The sequence below is a fragment of the Pleurodeles waltl genome, chromosome 2_2 (genome assembly GCF_031143425.1).
Source record: "Pleurodeles waltl isolate 20211129_DDA chromosome 2_2, aPleWal1.hap1.20221129, whole genome shotgun sequence".
Lineage (NCBI taxonomy): Eukaryota > Metazoa > Chordata > Amphibia > Caudata > Salamandridae > Pleurodeles > Pleurodeles waltl.
The window spans coordinates 852,736,828-852,760,222 of NC_090439.1; the positions used below are offsets into that span (position 1 = coordinate 852,736,828).

Below are 23,395 nucleotides of genomic sequence, written 5' to 3' on the forward strand. Positions count from 1 at the left end.
CTCATGGTTCAGTATGTGATCTTTTAGCCAACACTCCAGAAATAACTCTGCGTTAGGGAGCTCGATTCGCTCCGGGAATCCCAGGAATCTAATGTTATTACGGCGTGAGCGGCCCTCCGCTTCCTCCGTTCATCTTTGGAGTTATATTACCTCAGATTCCTGTTGTTGTATTTGGGTTTTCATGTCCTCGATATTTGGTTGAGATGTTTCTAGAGTTGATTCGACGGTGGTTACTCTGTCCGCTAGCTTCCGGTGTTCAGTGCGCAGTATGGTGACTTCCGCTGCCATTGCGTCTATTTTTCCTTCCAGGGATGTTTTAGTTTCTAATATCACCTGCAGTACCTTGTCTATTTGTAAAGAGTGAGCAGCTAGCGTTTCAGTCACTTTGTGCAGTGGATCTGAGCCCTCCATCTTGACGGGTCCCCAAGTCTGGCCTCTAATTGGCCCCTCGGCGGCTTCGGTTTCACCATCGTGGTGTCTGCTCTGAGCTCTCCTCGTATTACGTTGTGGTTTAGGTGGCCAGTTTATGCGGTTATGACATTTGTGTTATGCCTTGATTTCGAGGTTCTTTATATACAATTAGGCCAGACTTGTTGTGTGCCCATCGGTGGGCGCGTGGGAGTTTGATGCGCTCTGCAAGAGATATGTACCGGATATTTGCAGTTGACGATTGCGTGCTGCAGCGCACGTATCTGTGCGTTTTATGTTAGAAAAAAAATCAGCATTGCTCCCTGCAAGAGATATGTGCCGGGTATTTGCGTTTTATGTTAGGAAAAGAAAAAAAAAAAGAAGAAAAAAAACGGCATTGCTCCCGGGCTGTACACAAAGTTAGGAAATGTCATTGAACCTGATTTCGTTGGTGGGTGTGGTGGTTGACTTACAGATTACTTGATTTCTGGGCTCCCCAAGTCACTCTGTCAAAAAGGCACAGCGTAGTTTGAGTTCCTCTCTGGATTCCGATGTATGTTACGTGTAAGAAATGGCTAGCGCTCCTCGTTTTTGTCGGGCCCCGTACCTCCCCTCGGGCCCGACGGCCCAGCCGTGCTCCCCAACGGGGACAGATCCCCGTCCCACACCGCCGGGTCTCTCTTCGGCACGCAGGCGTTCGGTGTGGTTGAGCAGCAGTTCGCAAAAAGTCCGGTCTTTGTCTGTCCTGCGTCGCGGCCCCCTCCTCATCCGTAACTGGATCACGATCAAGCCATGCGGGTGCCCAGCAATCAGGCCCTGTTGTCCCCTCGGAGTCTTAAGCTACCCGTCAGGTTGGGCGCCTATAACATGCGCCTTCCCAAGGGTCAGCTCCTACAAGGGTGCATCCGCACCGCTCCGCCGTCTCCGCCCGCCGCGGTGGTATCCCTCTGTACCTGCACGCATGGCTCAGCTGCTACGACCGCCAGACCGCTCGGCTCCGTGCTGGGTCCGCGTCCTCGTCTCCGTCCGGGCCCCGAACGAGCCGCTGCGTCGGTCGGATCAGTTTTTCAGGATCTCGGGATATTGTTAAACATAAAGCATGCGGGTCCAGGGGTTTTTAACACCTGGGGACAGAGGGATTGCAGGATAATTGATGCGCTCTGCAAGAGATATGTACCGGATATTTGCAGTTGACGATTGCGTGCTGCAGCGCACGTATCTGTGCGTTTTATGTTAGAAAAAAAATCAGCATTGCTCCCTGCAAGAGATATGTGCCGGGTATTTGCGTTTTATGTTAGGAAAAGAAAAAAAAAAAGAAGAAAAAAAACGGCATTGCTCCCGGGCTGTACACAAAGTTGCCTGATTCAAGCGACCGCACTCGCCGCCATCTTGGCCACGCCCCGTCTTGACTTTGAGGACTTGGATGTCAAGAAGAGGTGCTACACCTACTTGATCGCCTTCAAGAGCTGGGCTGACATTGAGAACACCTATGACATTGAGGAGGAGAATACAGGCGACATCAAGACACCATACAACATTGAGAACTTCGTCATTGAGACATCATACAATTTCCCTGACCAAGACAGCAGAGTGGCTTTCAAGGATGACAGCACGCAGACTTCCTTCAGAGTCTGATTCGGAGTACTCTCGGACCTATTCAGCATTCAGGCCCACCTTTCCATTGACCATTACGGATTTGCCAACGCCGCTTCAAGTTCCACCTCCACAGTGCTCTCCTCCTACTTGTCCTCCTCCGACACTTCAACCAGTGATTCCAGCAGTACTGCATTGCCAATTTCACCAGTCTCTCCACCCCCACAGCCTACTGAGTCAGTGACATATACACCAAGGCAACATAAATCTTGCTCCGGTCACACCAGATCTTACACCTATAGGTCATGGTCAAGATGGAGATCCAACTGTCGTCGTTATTCAAGATCTCACAGATGCTCACATTCAAGATAAAGAAGATACTCTACATCTTAGGTCAAGATCCCCCCAATCTCAGTCATACATCATCTTCAGAATTGTGTTCACTTACCTTAACGGATTCTCCTTCACTGAGAATATCTCCAATAGATGATATTAACACCTTCCAATAACTACTTATTAGAAGAGCTAACAAACTCAGTATCCATTTACCAACTACTACATCCGTGTCCGTAATCTTTTAGAAACTTCATCAAAGATCTTCATCTCAACCATTACTTCCTTTGGTTCCAGGCCTCTTAGAACCAGCAATGAAACTTTTTCCTATGCCATCTTCTGTGAAGGCTGCTTCATCAGGCCTGCGAAAAAAATACAGATCTCCAGATCAAGATCTGTTTTTTTCTTCACTCAGATACAATGACAAATTCTGTCATTGTTTCAGGAACTGTCATACTTCATGTCACGGCCCCATTTTTCACAGTACCTCCTGATAAGGATAGCAGGATATTGGATTTAGTGAGCAGAAAGGTCTGCCGAACCTCTGCAGTTTCCATAGAAGCTGCTAGTGCAACTGCTTTCCTCTGTGATTCCATTCAGTACTTCATAGAAGATATTCCTAGAGAGAGGCATCAGGATTTTCAGGATATTGTTAATGAAAAAAGGATGATGTCAAACCAAGTTATCAGTGGTGCAGCTGATTATGCCACTCTAGCACAGAATGCTTATTGTCATTAACTAGTGCTTCAGCACTCATCTAGGCTGAAACACACAGGTTTCAAACCAGAAGTCCAACACTGGATTCTCAACCTGCCTTTTTCAGATAGTACTTTATTTGGCTCTCATGCTGGCAATGAGATGTCTAGAAAGAAGTCCGAGCTTAACACTCTCAAAGCTGTCAGATTGGAAAAAGGAGAGAATATTGGAGGCATTCCTATTAGCCATATGACCACCGCTATTTTCACCAGAGGATTTAAACACCTCATTGGTCTACAGGACAGCAGCAACAACAATCGTCTCAGCGGCATAGACATCAACAACAGCGCCGTCAGTCAAGAGGCAGAAGACACCAATCAACTACCCGAGCCACTAAAACAACAGATGCCAAACGCCGTTGCCTTCACCTGTAGGGGAAAGTATAACATCTTTCCTGCAAGAGTGACAAAGTATAACCTTTGACAAATAGGTTCTGAATATTGTAGAGTATGGATACTGTCTCAGATTCAAGCGTCCACTACCATCTAGTCCACAAAGAAAATGTCCATTTACCAATGGCATCCACTACAATAAGAAGTACCCGTCCTCTTGCAGAAACTCAGTGGAAAAGGTCTACTCTCACCTGAAGGAATTGGAATGTTTTCGGGTATTTTCTTGTGAATAAGAAAGGACCCCAAAACTAATACAGACCCATTTAGGATCACAAGAAAGGGAACAAATGGGTTTGCAAAGAAAAATTCAAGATGTTGGCTTTTCATCAGATCTACCCTCAGCTCCATCAAGGGGATTGGCTTTGCTTAATACACCTGCAAGGTGCCTATTTACACATCCCAATAGCCAAAGAAAAATCGAAAATTCCTTAGGTTCATTGTAGGAAAAGGCATTTGTCAATACAAGATACTTCCCTTCAGCCTCAAGTCTGCACTGCAAACTTTCTCCAAATGTATGCCAGTTGCAGTAGCCCACATCAGAAAAATTAGAATCTTTGTCTACCCATATCTGGACGATTGGCTTGAGACCTCTTTCCATCGCAAGCAAGCCAACATCATCACCTAATCGTCATGACTCTGGATTGACTAGGTTTTCTTGTGAATCCCAACAAATCCATCTCAACATCTGTTAAATCCCTGCATTACCTGGGTACAGTTCTAGACACTACACAAACATGTTTCCTTGGGAGAGGGGACGATTATCTCTACTCCATAAATGTCACAATCTGAAAAAAACATCCATCCAGCAGTGAGACAAGTCTTCCTGGTCCCGAATGCACCTCTCTTTATTTTGCCTCTCCAGCAATGCCTGGAAGATCAATGGGATTAGATCACAGTAAACTGGGAAGACCGAGTGATACTGCCCACTCTTGCAAAACAGTCACTCAAGGTACCCCGCAGAGAATCTCCTCAACGGGATGAATTTCCACCAAGACATTTCAGTCTCATAAGGACCATCTACAGATCAAAAGCCTATAGTCTCTAAAGGAACAGTTTTACCACATCAACCTTCTGGAACTGAGGGCAGTACATTTAGCCCTGAAGGCTTTCCTTCTGTTGTTAAGAACAGACTCTTTCCTTGTTCAGATGTACAGTACAACCATGCGTTAGCTAAATAAGTGGGGAGTGTGAGTTCCAGACCTCTGTCCCTATAAGGTCAAACAATCTGGAAGTGGCTCATCTCCAGAGATCTCAAGATAACAAAGGTCAATCTTCCAGGAACCCAGAATGCTCAGGCAGACACTCAGCAGAGTCCTTCAAGAAAATCACAAATAGATTCTAAACAACGCTGTACTTCACAGTATCTTCTCAGATTGGGGTTTTCTCCAAATAGGTATTTTTGCAAATGGAGAAAGCAAGAAATTCCCAAGCTTTGCCTTGAGGTTCTACCAAACGGCACACTTTGGGAATGCCCTATGAATCGACTAGTCAGACAAATTTCTTTACGCCTTTCCCCCAGTTCCTCTACTACCGACAGTGATCATCAAGTTCTCACACTCAAAGCCATAATGATTCTCACTACTCCAGAGTGACCTCAACAGTGGTGGCACACTGATCTCCTTCACCACTGAGTGTTCACACTGGAAGCTGCTGTGCAGAACAGTTCCTTAGAGGTTCGGAGGCCAGATTCAACTTTCCCTTCTGAGCCTGGCTGCATGGCTCCTGAACTCATACAATATGGTTACCTAAACATTCCTCTGAAATGGATGGATGTGCTAAAAGAAGCCTGTTTACCATCTAGTAGGAATTCATATTCCTTCAAATGAAACAAATTCTGCATCTGGTGTTCTCAGGACAATGTCAGTCCTCTTACTTGTCAGGAAGAGGCTATTATTCCATACCTTCTCCATCTCGCTAAAGCAAAATTGCACTTCTCCTCAATTAGAGAGCATCTCGCAGCAATCACAGCTTTTTGAAAATGTCCTTCACAAATGTCCTTTTTCCGAATGCCTGTCAGCAAAGATTTCCGGGAAGTCATTAAGATGATGTGTCCTCCCTTCGGGAGACCTTCCTCGCTCGTGTTATTGGTCCTCCCTTCTAACTCTTTCATAAGGCTTCTCTGCAACACCTCTTTTGGAAGTGTTCCTTTTTGATAGCCATTACTTCAGCTTGCAGAGTTAGTGAGATACAGGCTCACTGTTCACATGAATCGTACACAGTATTCCATAGTAACAGGTTTGTGATGAGGACTCATCCTAAATTCCTCCCGAAGGTAGTCTTAGATTTCCATGTCAATCAGACTATTACTTCACCTACATTCTTTTAGCATCCCTCTTCTCTTGCAGAGACCTATCTCTACACTATCGATGTTAGGAGGGTTTGAAGTTCTAGCTAAATTGAGCAAAACCTTAAGGAAAATCAAAAGAACTCATGATCAACTATTGTCCTCTACAGATAGGATATGCCACTTCCAAACAATTGTTATCTAGACAAACTGTTTCTGGAATAATCCTTTGTTATCAAAAAGCAAACAAATCCCTACCTGGTAAACCTAGGGCCCTCTCTACCAGGGGTAAATCAGCTACTGCTGCTTTGCTTTGGAACATCCTAGTTGCTGAGAGTTGCAAGGCTGCAACTGAGAGATCAGTTCATACCTTTACGAGGTACTGAAGTCTTGATTCTGGTTCAACAAAACGTGCCGGTCCCTAAACAAGCGCCTAGTTCAAGCCATTAAATCCAAGGACCCCATCGCCATCCGCGTAGCTAGGAAGTCCTATAAATCTGCAATATGCATAGCCAAGCGTGATCAAGATAGCAAATGGTGGACATCACTCAGCGACGCTGTGCGCGAGAGAAATTATAGTCTGTTCTGGTCCCTGGCAGCGCGAGGCCCAGAAACCAGTGGTTTGGACATCACAACCAATATTGCCCCAAGAGACTGGATAGCCCACTTTAGTAGTCTGTACTCCCCTGATCATGATAGCCCCACCTCTGTTTGTACGGGCCCCCTCCTACTTCACTCATTAGCACCAACCACCGCAGCACCCCTGTTGTTCTCCCAAAGTGATATAACTTATTCTCTAAGCACTCTAAAACGCGGCAGGGCCCCTGGTTCAGACTGCGTCCCTGCAGACCTATTCTCAACAGACCTAGCATCCTGGTCAAGATATCTCACCATTCTAGCTAACGCAATAGCATCTGGGGCGCCAATTCCCGACTCTTGGAAAGCGGCCATTGTTATTCCAATCTTTAAAAAGGGCGACAGATCTCTTCCCTGTAACTATAGACCCATTAGTCTAATTGACTGTGTCCAAAAAGTCTTCTGCCACTGCCTCCTAGGGAAGATAGAAGAATGGATAATTGACCACGATATCCTTAGCCCCCTCCAAGCCGGTTTCCGAAAGAAGATTTCCACCACTGATCAAGCCCTCAGATTCCTATTATTATATTGGAAAACAGTGTTCATCGGTAAAGGCAGCCTTTATGTAGCTTTCGTGGACCTCAAATCTGCTTTTGACCTAGTACCTCGCAACAAACTGTGGGTCACTCTCTCTCGGATGGGAATCCCGGAACACATCCTTGCCATTTTGATACGACTCCACGAGGACAACTACGCACAAGTCAGGTGGGGCAACAAGGGCCAACTTACCGATAGAATCCACGTCTCTAGGGGTGTGCGGCAAGGTTGCGTACTTGCCCCGACCCTCTTTTCCCTGTACATCAACGAAATTGTCCCCTCCCTCCTCAGACTGCAGGCTGACGCACCTTCAATTGGCACACAAAAAATCCCAGTCTTACTCTTTGCCGATGACACTCTTTTGATATCTAAGACCCCTAGTGGTCTAAGGAAACTCCTTGCGTGCTTCGAGCATTTCTGTTCATCCCAGGGACTCGAAATCAACGCAACGAAAACCAAACTAATGACCCTTAATCCCCACAGATCTTTCAAAGGGAAATTTACTTTAGAGGGCTCCTCACTCGAGAAGGTGGGCATTTTCCGCTACCTGGGCATAACACTCACTGACAACATGTCCTGGAAGCCACACATAGGAAAACAAGCCCTTAAATTAAGACAAACAACTGGGGCTCTACTAAAAAATTTCCACCTCTCACACACAAAACCAATTCGCCCAGTATTACAGTTATACGAAGCCCAGGCAGTTTCCTCAGCGCTCTACGGGGCTGAACTTTGGGGTTATAGCAAAACCCAAGACCTAACCACCGCTGAAAACAACTTCTTAAGAAACCTTGTGTCCCTTCCGCTAAGCACCCCACTGTTCCCTCTTTTCAAGGACCTCGGCATCAAACGCATTGGTCACAAAGCCCGCCTGCGACCTCTGCTGTACTGGCGACGTCTCTGGACCACTCCGGAACTTGTCATCTTCACCGAAGCTCTACAGGTCATCCTAAAAGCCGACCACCTGCACAGAATCCCCTGGCTACGATCCATCAAGGATTTACTTCACTCTATCGGGCTCGATGATCTCTGGAACTCACCAGCCACGTCAGTCTTTCCCTCGAAAAGCGAACTAAAGAAACTTTACTGGCAAAGGGCCAACAACGAAGACACTCGGGCTGCACTCCACACTACATTATCTTGTGACTTTGCCAACCTAAAAGAGTCATGCAAGTACGAAACTTTTGGGACCTAATCACGGCCCCAAGGGAAAGGAAACTGTACTTCCAGCTCCGCATTGGAACACTCCCATTAAGACTTTTCACCAGCAGCTGGTCACACAACGAATCCACTGCATGCCCTGCTTGCAAAGCCCCCGTCGAGAATCTCCCCCACCTCCTTTTTGCATGCCCCGTGTATACTGCCCCCCGTAGGAAATGGCTGGCCCCGGCATGCAGACTACTGGGAGCACGCTGCTCTGCGCTAGCTCTGCGAATCCTTAGATCAGACACCAGGCCAACGCTAGTGATCGCTATCGCCAAATTCCTCGGAGCTAGATGGCTTATTAGAGGGAAAACTCTCCTGGACAAAGACTCCAAATAAGACTGTCCCAACATCCTGCACAGTGCATTTCACATCATTTCATTTTATCTAATTTCATTCCATTTTATTCTATCTCATTTTTATTCCATTTTTAATTTTTATTTATATTTTACTCCCTTTGATCACCATAATTACCTGCAATTTTATTTTATCATGTGCATTTATTTGTATTTATTACTGCTCGCGCTTTTTTGGCTTTTGTAGCCGCAATAAAGCTTCTTTGAATTGAATTGATTCGGTTGCTAAAGCTGATGCTCAAGTGGGGCAAGCATCTCTAAAGAATGTGTTGCCCTAATTTTACTTTTTCTCCTTTTTTAATCTCTTCCTTCGCTGAATCGTTGAGGGAAAAGCTTGCTAATCTAGTCAGTTCCTATGTTTATCAATGGGCATTCCCTGAGAGAGAAGGAATGCTTTTTAACCTACAATCCTCTCAGGGGACTCTCAATTAAAATCATAAGAAACTTTCCCTCCTCCCCGATGGACAAGATAACACATGTATACTACTATACTACTGATTCGCTTGTCAAAAAGAACGGAATAAACTGCCACCTACAGGCCATTATGTAGACCAGATTGCCCTTAAAAGTGCAGGGACCCATTTACATTGTTTTCAAAGCTGAAGCCTATACTGGCTGCATTGCTATATATAACTCCTTACTTTAAAAAGAAGCAAAAAGTGTTAGTGAAGGATGTTTTTTTAAAGATTACTTTTCATTTTGCTTAAGTGATTTTTAAGGGTGTGACTCGTTTTCCCTTATACATTTTAAAGTAGTTCAATAAGATTGGCAAAATAGACTGTTTTTAAGGCTGTGGAAATGTAACACCCATTGCATATGTTACCTGGCCTTTCCGCAGTAAGGCAAAGTAGATGTGACTTTGAAAGAACTGCTCCAGGATCCCTGCGGGTGGTCAGGACCATTCAGTGCTTATGATTTCAATGGAGATTCCCCTGAAGGAGAACTAGGACTGCAGGTAAGAAACCATTCCTTCTTGAGTAACTCATCAATTTATACCTTAGTTGTAAAGGCGTGGTTCATTTCTAAAAGGCGCATTACATTTTAATATCTTTACAAACAACATTGGTAACAAGCTGTTAAAGGAAGAACCTATGGTTTAAGACGGCATCTTACATTCTGATGAACATGCGCCATTTATGCAATTCCAGTGAAAGCCCCAAAGATGTAAAAAAAACAATATATAGGACAACAGTAAACAACCTCCATACACTCTTTGAGAATCACAAATTAGCAATAAATTATTAAGAAACGTGTTCAGCCTGTAGCTAATAATTTAACCCTCTGGACCAGTTGCTATCAAATTTGAAGATTTCTTCTCTGGAACATGTTTTAACAACTAAACTGCTAGACTGCAGAGAAACTTTCAGGATTTACTATTTAAATCATTGCATCTAGATGGACTGAACATCATTGAATGGTGCCACCTAATTCCTCATATCCCGGGCGATCTCATAACTGGATTGTTTCCATATTCCAAATAAAACATTTACCTGTAATCCCTTTTGAAAACCTAGTAGTGTCAGCTGAGCAGTCACTGAGCAAAACAACCTTGTATTGCCTGTGGAATGCGGAATCCGAAACATTGTGAAAATATATTTTATTCTTTGGTGAATCCATGTGTTTCACTCACACCTATCTTGCATATTAAATAGACACTATATTTATTTTTATATATGCTTACATTTCACTCACACCTATCTTGCATATTAAATAGACACTATATTTATTTTTATATATGCTTACATTGTGAAAAATGGATATGCACACTTATTAACCGGTGTGAAATATATTTATTTTTAGAATTAGAAAAAAATATATATAAGTGTGTGTGTGTGTGTGTGTGTGTGTGTGTGTGTGTGTGTACACCTTGTGGTGGGCACCACTAGATAGTTATAGTTAAGACTAGTTTCTATTGAAAAAAGTTTTTTTACTTGCCTATATCTTTAGCGCTGCTTGACTAATCTTCACAAAATATCCAAAAACAATTAGACAGTCAAGTGAGCAGCTGTCTGGAAAGTTTCGGGGTGATCCGTCAAGCGGGGGCTGAGGTAAAGGGTGGTTGAAATTTAGAGAAAAGGAAAATTGAACAGCGATAGCGCCAAAACTACTGGACGGAATTACACCAATCTTGGCAGAAAGGTAGCTCTTGGATCTGGAAGAACCCTTTTCATTATTTGGTGTAAATCCGTTGAGTAGATTCTGAGAAATTAAAGAAAATCCAAATCTCGTGCTGAGATCTGATTGTGGACTAGAGTCCCAGACAAAAATGTAAAAAAAAAAAAAAAAAAAAGAAAAGGGCCAGGGTACAAACACCCTGGCCCCGTAGCCCCCAGGGGTAAAAAGCATTTTTTTAAATTTATGGCAGGATTTGGGGCAGATCCGCTGAAAACGTTAACAAACAAAAAAAAAAAAAACTGAAGTGTGGGCTTCTGTGCTTTGCCTTTTTTAAGACCCATGATAAGCCAAGTCCTGGGGCATTGTTTGTAAAGGGGGAACCGCAAAATCCCCCCCCCCCCCCCCATAGTACACCATCTCCCCCTGGGATGATGCAGAAAATATGGGCAGGGGCCACACCTTTTCCTCCCCCGTACCCTAGGGACCACCACCTCCCCAGGGTTAAATGTTTTATTTGTGTGGGGAGAGCACAATCAGCCTTCCTCACAGCCACGAGGACCGCCACATCACGAGGCTTTAATCAACTGTAATGCCCTCCCCCACCTTGAGCCTCCTCCACGGTTTCAGATATTCCATAAAGGGCCCCCGCAGTCCCAGACAGCCCTTAAAAGGGTATATATATATATATATATGTTCGATGGCATGTGTAGCTGCAGATAAACATGCTGTGTACATCCCGCCATCTGGTGTTGGGCTTGGAGTGTTACAAGTTGTTTTTCTTCGAAGAAGTCTTTTCGAGTCACGAGACCGAGGGACTCCTCCCATTTCGACTCCATTGCGCATGGGCGTCGACTCCATCTTAGATTGGTTTTTTTCAGCCATCGGGTTCGGACGTGTTCCTTTTCGCTCCGTGTTTCGGGTCGGAAAGTTAGTTAGAATCTCGGAAAAATCGTCGGTATTGTTTGCGTTCGGTATCGGGTTAGTTACAACACCGAATTAAGAAGAGCTCCGGTGGCCCTTCGGGGTTTTCTTCCATCCCCGTCGGGGCCTGGTCGGCCCGGCCACGTGTCTCTTCAAGGCTGATGGAACGGACCCCATTCCGCTTCTGTCCAAAATGCCATAACAAGTATCCATATACAGATCAACATCTGGTCTGTAACTTGTGTTTGTCACCAGAACACAAGGAGGATATTTGTGAGGCCTGTCACGCGTTTCGGTCCAGAAAGACACTCAGGGACCGAAGAGCAAGAAGACTGCAAATGGCGTCGGCGCCGACAGGACAAGAGCGTTTCGAGGAGGAGGAAGAAACATTCTCCACCCAAGAGTCGGACTCTGAGGAGATCGATCCCGAGGAAACGCCGAAAACCGTGAGTAAGACGTCGAAAACAAAAACTCACGAGAAAAGCGCTAAAGCCCAGGGGACGCCACCGCCAACAGGCCATGGCTTAACCCGAAAAGTAGGTGACCGTTCATAGGCACCGAAAAAGGGCGAGCTGGTGTCGAAGTCATCCGACTCAGGTCGAGATACCGGCACACAGCAATCTCGGGCCCGAGATAGTGGCTCAGAGAAGATTCGGCACCGAGACACCGGCACCGAAACGGGTCGGCACCGAGAGAGCACGACGCCGAAAGTAAAAAAGGTTTCGTCGGGGCCGAAAAAAGCAGCCGAAAAGGTTTCGGTTCCGAAATATCCGGCCTCGGAACCGAAAACAAGTTCCTACACTGAGGAACAAGGACTGTCCACACAAATGAAAACACATAGATTTGGACAGGAATTACAGGCAATAGAGCCAGATCACAAACAAAGACGGCTCTTTATTCAAAAAGATACAGGGAAGATCAGCACTCTTCCTCCAGTCAAAATGAAACGCAAGCTTGCCTTCCAAGACAAAGACAAACAGCCACACGCAAAGGTGGCTAAACAAGTAACACCACCACCATCCCCACATCACTCTCCGCAACCATCACCGGTAGCCACTCCACCAATGATGCAATCCCCAACTCATACAGGAATGAGCCAAGATGACCCTGACGCATGGGACCTTTATGACGCACCAGTGTCAGACAATAGTCCAGAATGCTATCCACCTAAACCATCGCCACCAGAGGATAGTACAGGCTACGCACAAGTGGTGTCAAGAGCAGCTGCATTTCATAATGTCAGCCTTCATTCAGAGCCCATTGAAGACGACTTTCTTTTTAATACACTGTCGTCCACACACAGCCAATATCAGAGTCTTCCTATGCTACCCGGAATGCTAAAACACTCCAAACAAGTGTTTGAGGAGCCTGTTAAAGGGAGAGCCATTACTCTAAGAGTAGATAAAAAATATAAACCGCCACCAACAGACCCAGTGTACATTACACAACAGCTAACACCAGACTCTGTTGCAGTGGGAGCAGCGCGCAAAAGAGCCAACTCTCATACTTCAGGAGATGCACCACCTCCAGATAAAGAAAGTCACAAATTCGATGCTGCAGGCAAAAGGGTGGCGGCACAGGCAGCAAACCAGTGGCGTATTGCAAATTCGCAAGCTTTACTAGCCAGATATGATAGGGCCCATTGGGATGAGATGCAACACCTTATTGAACATTTACCCAAGGAGTTCCAAAAGAGAGCGCAGCAAGTAGTAGAAGAAGGATAGGGTATCTCAAATAATCAGATACGGTCAGCAATGGATGTTGCAGACACAGCTGCTAGAACTGTCAACACAGCTGTAACAATAAGGAGACATGCATGGCTGCGTACATCAGGATTTAAACCAGAGATACAGCAAGCTGTGCTGAATATGCCATTCAACGGACAGCAGTTGTTTGGGCCGGAGGTGGACAGTGCGATCGAAAAACTTAAAAAAGACACTGACACGGCCAAAGCCATGGACGCGCTCTACTCCCCACAGAGCAGAGGCACATTTCGAAAGACACAATTTCGAGGGGGGTTTCGAGAAGCCACAGCCTCACAAACAAAGCCCACTTACCAGAGCCAGTATCAGCGGGGATGTTTTCGGGGACAATATAGAGGGGGACAATTTCAAAGGAACAGAGGAAAGTTCCAAAGTCCCAAAACTCCTCCAAACAAACAGTGACTTCAAGGTCACAAATCCCCAACACATAACACCTGTGGGGGGGAGACTAACCAAGTTTTACAAACATTGGGAGGAAATAACAACAGACACTTGGGTCTTAGCAATTCCACCGAAAACACACAATGGCCCTCATTCTGACCTTGGCGGTCTTTTCGCAAGACCGCCGAGTTACCGCCGCGGTGAAGACCGCCGACCGCGGCGGTATGCCGCTGTGCGCATTCTGACCGCTGGGAGCGTTCTGCCGGAAAACCGCCAGCAGCCACACTGGCGGTCGGCGGGAAAGTGGAGACTGGTCAACCTCCACCGCCACGCCAGCAGAACACCGCCCACAGAATTACGACCCACATTTCTGTGTGGCGGTCTTCTGTTGGCGGTCACCTCCCCATGGCTCCTGTCACCTCCCGGAGGACCAACGCACAAGGTAAGTTGATCGTCCGTGAGGGGAGGGGGTGGGGGGGTGTTGTGTGATGTGTGCGTGCATGGGGGTGTGCGTGGGAGTGTGTAGAGGGGGTGTGTGAGTGCGTGCATGCGGGCGGGGAGTGCTGCTGTGCCTATGGGCAATGTGTGTAGTTCGGTGGGTGCGCATGTCGGCATGTATGTGTGCGGGTATGTGTCCCCGTTGTGTATGTGTGTGTGTAGGGGGTGTGTATATGTGCATGTAGGGGGTGTGTGCATGTCGGGGTGCGTGTATGTGCATGTCGGGGTGGGGGTGGGGAGGGGGTTCGTACCACCTCTGGGGGGTGGCAGGGGGGTGGAGGGTGTGGGGGGAGGACTCGGGGGGGCAGTGGGGGGTGGGGGAGACCCCTATCAGTGCCAGGGAAGGAATTCCCTGGCCCCGATAGTGCCTACCGCCATGGTTCGCATGGCGGTTCCCGACCGCCAGAAACCGCGGCGGTAAGCAGGGTCATGATACCGTTGGCGGTCTTGGGTCGACCGCCGGACCGGAGTGCGCAGACTCCAGCCCGTCGGTCATGACCGCCGTGGCTGTCGGAGTGGGGAAGTGGCGGTCGGTCGCGGCGGTGACCGCCGCGGTCAGAATGCCATTTTTAATACCGCCGGTCTGTTCGCGGTCCGACCGCCGTCTCTCCGCCGACCGCCAAGGTCAGAATGAGGGCCAATATGTCAAAACAACATATAAATATTCTAGGACTAGAAGTTCAAGCATTGCTCCAAAAAGAAGCAATAGAGTTAGTACCAAAACAAGAACTAAACACAGGAGTTTACTCACTGTACTTTCTGATACCCAAAAAAGACAAAACTCTAAGACCCATACTAGATCTCAGAATAGTAAATACATACATCAAATTAGACCATTTTCACATGGTTACATTACAAGAAGTCATCCCACTGCTCAAACAACAAGACTACATGACAACACTGGATCTAAAGGATGCATATTTCCATATACCAATACATCCTTCCCACAAGAAGTACCTAAGGTTTGTATTCCAAGGGATACATTACCAATTCAAAGTGTTGCCATTCGGAATAACAACTGCGCCAAGAGTTTTTACAAAATGTCTAGCAGTAGTAGCTGCACATATCAGAAGGCAGCAAATACATGTGTTCCCGTACCTAGACGATTGGTTAATCAAAACTAACACGCAAAAACAGTGTTCACAACACACAAATTACGTCATACAAACCCTACACAAACTAGGTTTCTCAATCAATTACTCAAAGTCACACCTTCTGCCGTGTCAAACACAGCAATACCTAGGAGCAACAATCAACACAGTAAAAGGAATTGCCACTCCAAGTCCACAAAGAGTACAAACATTCCAAAATGTCATACAAGCCATGTATCCAAACCAAAAGATACAGGTCAAATTAGTAATGAAACTCCTAGGCATGATATCCTCATGCATAGCCATTGTCCCAAACGCAAGGTTGCACATGCGGCCCTTACAACAGTGCCTAGCATCACAGTGGTCACAGGCACAGGGTCAGCTTCTAGATCTGGTGTTGATAGACCGCCAAACATACATCTCGCTTCAGTGGTGGAACAGTATAAATTTAAACCAAGGGCGGCCTTTCCAAGACCCAGTGCCACAATGCGTAATAACGACAGATGCATCCATGACAGGGTGGGGAGCACACCTCAATCAGCACAGCATCCAAGGACAATGGGACATTCACCAAAAACAGTTTCATATAAACCACTTAGAACTGTTAGCGGTATTTCTAGCTCTGAAAGCATTTCAACCCATAATAACCCACAAATACACTCTTGTCAAAACAGACAACATGACAACAATGTATTACCTAAACAAACAGGGAGGAACACACTCGACACAGTTGTGTCTCCTAAAACAAAAAATATGGCATTGGGCGATTCACAACCACATTCGCCTAATAGCACAATTTATTCCAGGAATTCAGAATCAATTAGCAGACAATCTCTCTCGGGATCACCAACAGATCCACGAATGGGAAATTCACCCCCAGATACTGAACACTTACTTCAGAATGTGGGGAACGCCACAAATAGATCTATTTGCAACAAAAGAAAACTCAAAATGCCAAAACTTCGCATCCAGGTACCCACAACATCAGTCTCAGGGCAATGCACTATGGATGAACTGGTCAGGGATATTTGCGTACGCTTTTCCCCCTCTCCCACTTCTTCCATATCTAGTAAACAAGTTGAGTCAAAACAAACTCAAACTCATACTAATAGCACCAACATGGGCAAGGCAACCTTGGTACACAACACTACTAGACCTTTCAGTAGTACCTCATATCAAACTGCCAAACAGACCAGATCTGTTAACACAACACAAACAACAGATCAGACATCCAAATCCAGCATCGCTGAATCTAGCAATTTGGCTCCTGAAATCCTAGAATTCGGGCACTTAGACCTCACACAGGAATGTATGGAGGTCATAAAACAGGCTAGAAAACCTACCACTAGACACTGTTATGCAAATAAGTGGAAAAGATTTGTTTATTACTGCCATAATAATCAAATTCAACCTTTACACGCATCTGCAAAAGAAATAGTAGGATACTTACTACATTTGCAAAAATCTAACCTAGCTTTCTCTTCCATTAAAATACATCTTACGGCAATTTCTGCTTACCTACAAATTACGCACTCAATTTCATTGTTTAGGATACCAGTCATAAAGGCGTTTATGGAAGGCCTAAAGAGAATTATACCACCAAGAACACCACCAGTTCCTTCATGGAACCTCAACATTGTCCTAACACGACTCATGGGTCCACCTTTTGAGCCCATGCACTCTTGTGAAATGCAATACTTAATGTGGAAAGTTGCATTTTTAATTGCCATCACATCTCTAAGAAGAGTGAGTGAAATTCAAGCATTTACCATTCAAGAACCATTTATTCAAATACACAAAAATAAAGTTGTTCTACGGACCAATCCTAAATTTTTACCAAAAGTAATCTCACCGTTCCACTTAAATCAAACGGTAGAATTACCAGTGTTCTTCCCACAGCCAGATTCTGTAGCCGAAAGAGCACTACATACATTAGCCATCAAAAGAGCACTAATGTACTACATCGACAGAACAAAACTAATTCGAAAGACAAAACAACTATTTATCGCCTTTCAAAAACCTCATACAGGAAATCCAATTTCAAAACAAGGCATTGCTAGATGGATAGTTAGGTGCATTCAAGCCTGCTATCTTAAAGCTAAAAGAGAACTGCCTATTACACCAAAGGCACACTCAACCAGAAAGAAAGGTGCTACCATGGCCTTTCTAGGAAATATTCCAATGAACGATATATGTAAGGCAGCAACATGGTCTACGCCTCATACATTTACCAAGCACTACTGTGTAGATGTGCTAACTGCACAACAAGCAACAGTAGGTCAAGCTGTATTAAGAACAATATTTCAAACTACTTCAACTCCTACAGGTTGAACCACCGCTTTTTGGGGAGATAACTGCTTACTAGTCTATGCACAGCATGTGTATCTGCAGCTACACATGCCATCGAACGGAAAATGTCACTTACCCAATGTACATCTGTTCGTGGCATTAGTCGCTGCAGATTCACATGCGCCCACCCGCCTCCCCGGGAGCCTGTAGCCGTTTAGAAGTAGATCTTAAACATTTGTACATTTGTAAATATATTACTTAAAACTTTATTATGTACATACGCATTCACTCCATTGCATGGGCACTATTACTAGCATACACAACTCCTACCTCACCCTCTGCGGGCAAAACAATCTAAGATGGAGTCGACGCCCATGCGCAATGGAGTTGAAATGGGAGGAGTCCCTCGGTCTCGTGACTCGAAAAGACTTCTTCGAAGAAAAACAACTTGTAACACTCTGAGCCCAACACCAGATGGCGGGATGTGCACAGCATGTGAATCTGCAGCGACTAATGCCACGAACAGATGTACACTGGGTAAGTGACATTTTCCATATATATATATATATATATATATATATATATATATATATATAGAGAGAGAGAGAGAGAGAGAGAGAGAGAGAGAGAGAGACTGACTAGAAAACTCCCTCTCACACTCTTTCTTTCAATCTTACTCCCACTCAGAACCTTACGCACCCACTCAGACCCTCATGCAACCACTAACAGCCCCAGTCAGACCCTCACGCACCCACTCAGACTCTTACACACCCACTCACAGACCTGCACAGACTCTGACTCAGCCACTAAGACACTGATGCACACTCACACTTTACAGAGACCCTCACAGAGACTCTCGCACCCACTCTCACCCCCAGATACACCCTCTTACACCTATTGTCACACCCAGAGAGATAGGCTACGGCTAACTCCTGCTGCGCATGGCCAGAGGGCCGTGTGCAGAGTAGGGTTGGGTGGTTAGGGGGGTTGGCCGCAGGGTCTCGCAGTGGTTGGATTAACGTATAGTAATGAACATTACTATACGTTTTAAAATAACATAGAAATTCACTGAAAAAAACAAATGTTACAGGGACGTTATAGTTAGGAAATAGAATTTTTTTTAAACATAGAAATTTACTGAAAAAAAACTGAGGTTACAGGGACGTTATAGTTAGGCGCATATTTTAAATGTACAAAACCATAGAAATTCACCTGTTATACACATCTCAAGTAACTATAACTTGTGATTTTATATATAGAAAGAGAGAGTGTGTCAATAATTCAGTCATCACATAAGCTTAACGTACCTCGCCTGCGAGTGTGAGCAGCTATTTGAAAACTAACAAATATTAGAATTGTCAGCAAACAAAAGTAAATGTTACTCACAGAGCCCTGCAACCTCAACACCTAGCAGGTCGAGCAGGTCCTGCTTCCAGTCGGGAATGTTGTATCACGCACCGCTGCACTCTTCCCTAGAGCATTTTATTCTCTCACAGGGCGGGGGGATAGAGTACAAAAAGCCACAAAAACAGACAAGTGTAAATACACACATGGAAAGATAGACAGTGATATAAATAAGTAAATAACAGTTGGGATTGAGATTGGGGTGATCAGATGGAGGAGGATTTGGTAGGATTAGAAAAAGTATCAGCAGCCCGGAGGAGAAGTAGAAGCAGGTAGAACAAAATGGCTTCACGTTTGCACACCGCATGATGCTGTTCTTGCTGATTTTCGGTGTGGAATGCCCTACCAGTGTGAAAAAAAGCACAAACAGCAGGTAGATTTTTTTTTTGCCCTTCGGCAGAGTTCCGCAGAGCCTCGTGGAGTTTTTTGGTAATTCAATGGAATTTCGCGGGCCCCTGTCAAAGAGCATTTTACACAAACAGTAGCACATTACACAACTTACAATATTGCTAATTAAATGAATAGTGGTTACACATAGATGGAATTCAACTTGTATAATTGTAAAATTTGTAACACCAACATACAATACCCAAATACTTTCATACACTGGAACATGAGTATGTTATAAAAGTAGAATGCCACTTACCATAACAACAAACCTACAGATAGTATTGTCGGTGTATGAGGCTTTCACAAAATACAAATACCTACACAAAAGAAAAACTGAGCAACTAATATTGCAGTTCAGTCACATTTCAGCTACTCAGACAATTTGATGAACTCTTACCCTCTTAACAACAAACTTACCCACTGGCTCACTCTTATAACATTTCCACCTTTTATGTATCATGAAGGGGGTGGGAGTTGAGGTAGTACCGTCACTTGTTAATTTGCCATTTCTTTAGTTTATGTTCTACCCACTATTGCCACCCATTAACTTTGACTTCCCCTGAATGAGCTTTTTCAGGAATATTATATGTACATCATCACAAACAGGTGTTAGTGAGAATAAATGTCCCATAGTAATTGTTATTTTATTAGTGTTTGGCTTTAATTAGTGTTGTGCCATATCTAATCTCTCCCTCTTAGAATAATGTAAATGCAGAACTATCCAACAGATGACCATGCAATATCACTATTAGTTTGATTTCTGTGTGAGGCAGTGGGTGCATTATTTTCATGTCCTCACTCTACACCGAAGCGGAAGACTGCAACGCGTCTTTACTACTGTTTGGGATATAATTGTCGTTTTAGGCTGGTTTTAAGTCAGCTGGATGGCATGAGCTTTTATGACACCATTTTGTGTGAACAGAATCCTGAAATGTCTCTCTTGTTGAGGTGTTTGCACAGTAGAGATAACCACAAACCCATTTATTATGTCACTTTAATTGCCCTGCTTTCTACCACTTTCCAGGTCTCATTGCCTTTGATGGTACCCTTCTCCGTGTGATAATATCATAGGTACTGTTATCTTGTCTGTGGTTGCTTGTGCTGTCTTGGTGGCCTCCCTACAGAATTATGTTAACTGCCTCACACTCAGGCAACCTGATCCTTGTCCCTCACTTTGCTGTTTTCTGGGACAGCGCTGCCTGCTGTGGAAGACCATGATCTTCAATCAACTGCAGAGATATATCCCTAACAGTGATCACTGATAAAACTTTGTAGAGACCTTGTATGGAACTTGCAAGACCGTGGTCTATTTGTTACCAGGATTGACAAGCAATTGTATTGATCAATTGTCTGCAGTAACACTACAACTGACTGTGAAACAAATATGACTAATTCACTATTCTTCATTTTGTAATTCAACTATATTTCATTCCCAGCATGAAATTCCTGTGGACCCCCCATGTGTGTGTTCTTGCTGCATTTGGTGTCTGTTCTCCAGAGCTTTGGACAACGCTCTTCAAGTGGATTCGATTGAAATCAGTTGACGCATTTGTACTGGTGAGTCATTTCATGTTATATGGTTCCTGATGTTGACTGAATGATTCAAGATGGTATTTTTCTACCTTGTAACATATTAATCTGTACATAGAAGAGGTAGATCATCAAGAAGATCCTCTTCATCCTCGAACTACAAATCAGTTTCATATATTTCCCACACTTTAAACTGATCCTCTTCGTTAGCAAAATAAAATACCACAATCTCAATTTTGGCACCAGATTAATGTACACGTCTTAAGTGCTAGGGGAGGCTGCTGCAACTGCCACAAACAATAGTGTTTGTACTGTCGTACCACTTAGAACAATAAATAATGCAGTAACTCTCCTCATCTTTTACTTAAGTGAAAGCCATCCTGGAACACTAGCCTTGGCAAACCTTACATGCCTATTACCTAGGAAACATTCCAAGTTGAGTAACCTTGCACTTAATCCTCTGTAGCCACACTGCAGGTATGAAACACAAATATACCATCTCCAGGGCATCTGCATGTACGAAAACTCCAAACAAATCCCACGCCCATCCCAAAACAACGTAAGAGGAAGCTAAATGTGTATTGAATAGCTTGCTGTTCAGATAGTCATTCATTATAGCAGGTAAAAACTTTATAAACACAGGTGAAACAATATTCATGTTTGTAAAAATGTAGTATTGATCATAACCTAAATCACATTTCCATTGTCCAAAATTAAATGAAAGAATTGATCTATGTGGCATTGGAACTAAAAATATATTCTAATTTCTAAAATAGCTAATCTCATATCACCAGGATAGATTTTTAACCCTAGGATAATTTTGTGTTTGGCTTCCATTGGTAACTAGTAGATTGAACACTGACATAGAAATTGGGTTATCCACTAGTAATATATCACTGCATATAAAAATAGAAGTAATTATTTCACTGTTGTGATGCCATGTGGAAAACTCGCTTCCACAGTGCTTAACCCACCTCACCCAATCTCTAGAGACCTCAGCTAAGCAGTAATAATAGCTGGTCTTTCATCTTACTTCCCGTTTCTTGTATCTCTCAGGTCTTTGTGGACATAATGGAGGCAGAGAAATTAAGGTGGCACCACCATCTCCCCTGGCAAACGCTCAGACAGCAACATCCTCGTTTTAAACAAGAGACTCCTGGTTTTCTCTGGCTTAATATTTTCTTCACCCCATTGCAGCTGTTACAGAGAATTATTTTCTTCAAATCTCCCTCTTAAGTTTTCCCAAATTCTGTCATGTTTGCAGACCAACAATAAACCAGTGATCCCCAGCTGCAATGTCTTGGTTTTTAGAGAGCCACTGTCAGCCTGGCACCAGCTCTAGATCACTGCTGTCGGTGTGGAGTGGTGAAAGGCAGAGAGAATCATCAGGAAGGGAATCTTTTTTTAACATTTTGGTGATGAGGGGAAGGTTATCCTGAAGGTGTATGACACCTGGTGCTTTATTTTTAGGAGAAAGGGTGACACGAGGAAGTGTGTTATGGTGACAGGATGGCACTTTTGTTTAGGTTGAAGTCTACCAGACAGCATGGCTGTCTGGTTGCAAGGACATATTGGGGATATGCTAAAAGTTTACCTAGGAATACTGTTGAGATGTCCCTTTAACTGTGATGTACCTAATAGATTCTTGGGTGTATCACAGAGAATAAGAGCAGTCTAGCAACGGCGAGGGAGACGGAGGAGAAGGAAGCAGGAGGTGGCAGCAGGAAGAGGGTCCGTTGTGGTGGCTGTATATCCACATATGCTTGCCTCAAACAAAGAAGCCTGATTTCTATATTACGTGTGCACTTCCTTAACAAATACATTCCACCCATTGCTCCCCATTGGCTTTGTGTTTTGTTGCTTAGAATTGCTCGCATTCTATTCACTGGCTTTATTTGTGTTAGGCTTTCCAGCATGTCTTTGATTTTCTCGGGGAGTACAGCCTCTTTCGCACCTGTCTGACTGGCCCCTTGTTTTTTTTCTATACGTGCTCTCATTCCGGGTAGTCTCTTTTTTTTTTTTTCGCAAGGCACTCCTTGAGAGTGCTTGTGTTGTCAGTTGTCTCCCACGTATATTAGTATACTACTGTATTTCTTTGAAAAGGTTTCCTACGCTTGGCAGATTCTACTTATCTCTTGCTGTAATTTGAGGGGGCACCCCTGCAAAGTACCTGAAGGGGGCTCCTGGACCTAGTCAGTGGCTTGGCGTCCGGTGCACAGTGTACTGTGCTGAGGGGAGCCCCTGGAGCTCCCACCTCCACTCCCCCCCCAACTCCCCCAACCGCACCACGGAGATGGAGATCTTTGTTACGCCACTGAAGAGTTCATCAGTCACGCATGTCTGTGAACATGATGGAGCTCAGAAAGTGAATGAACAATAAACTGACCTTTTTTTTTTTTTAATCTTGCCACATTTGCTGTAATTGAAAGACAGAGGTCAAATGTCAGGTTATGTCTAAAAAATTGTTGTTCTTTTTTTAATTTCATCTGTTGTAGATTTTGCTTTCGAGATAGCC

General features: G+C 44.5%; 1 protein-coding gene across 3 annotated transcripts in view; it reads left to right on the plus strand.

The window, feature by feature from the left end:
- DPY19L4 (dpy-19 like 4) overlaps nt 1-23,395 on the plus strand; it is a 516,401-nt gene that overhangs the window by 287,093 nt on the left and 205,913 nt on the right. For all 3 annotated transcript variants that reach the window (XM_069220490.1, XM_069220492.1, XM_069220491.1), the window contains exon 14: nt 20,787-20,907. In XM_069220490.1, coding sequence (XP_069076591.1) covers nt 20,787-20,907 — 121 coding nt within the window. The remainder of the gene's footprint in view (nt 1-20,786; nt 20,908-23,395) is intronic.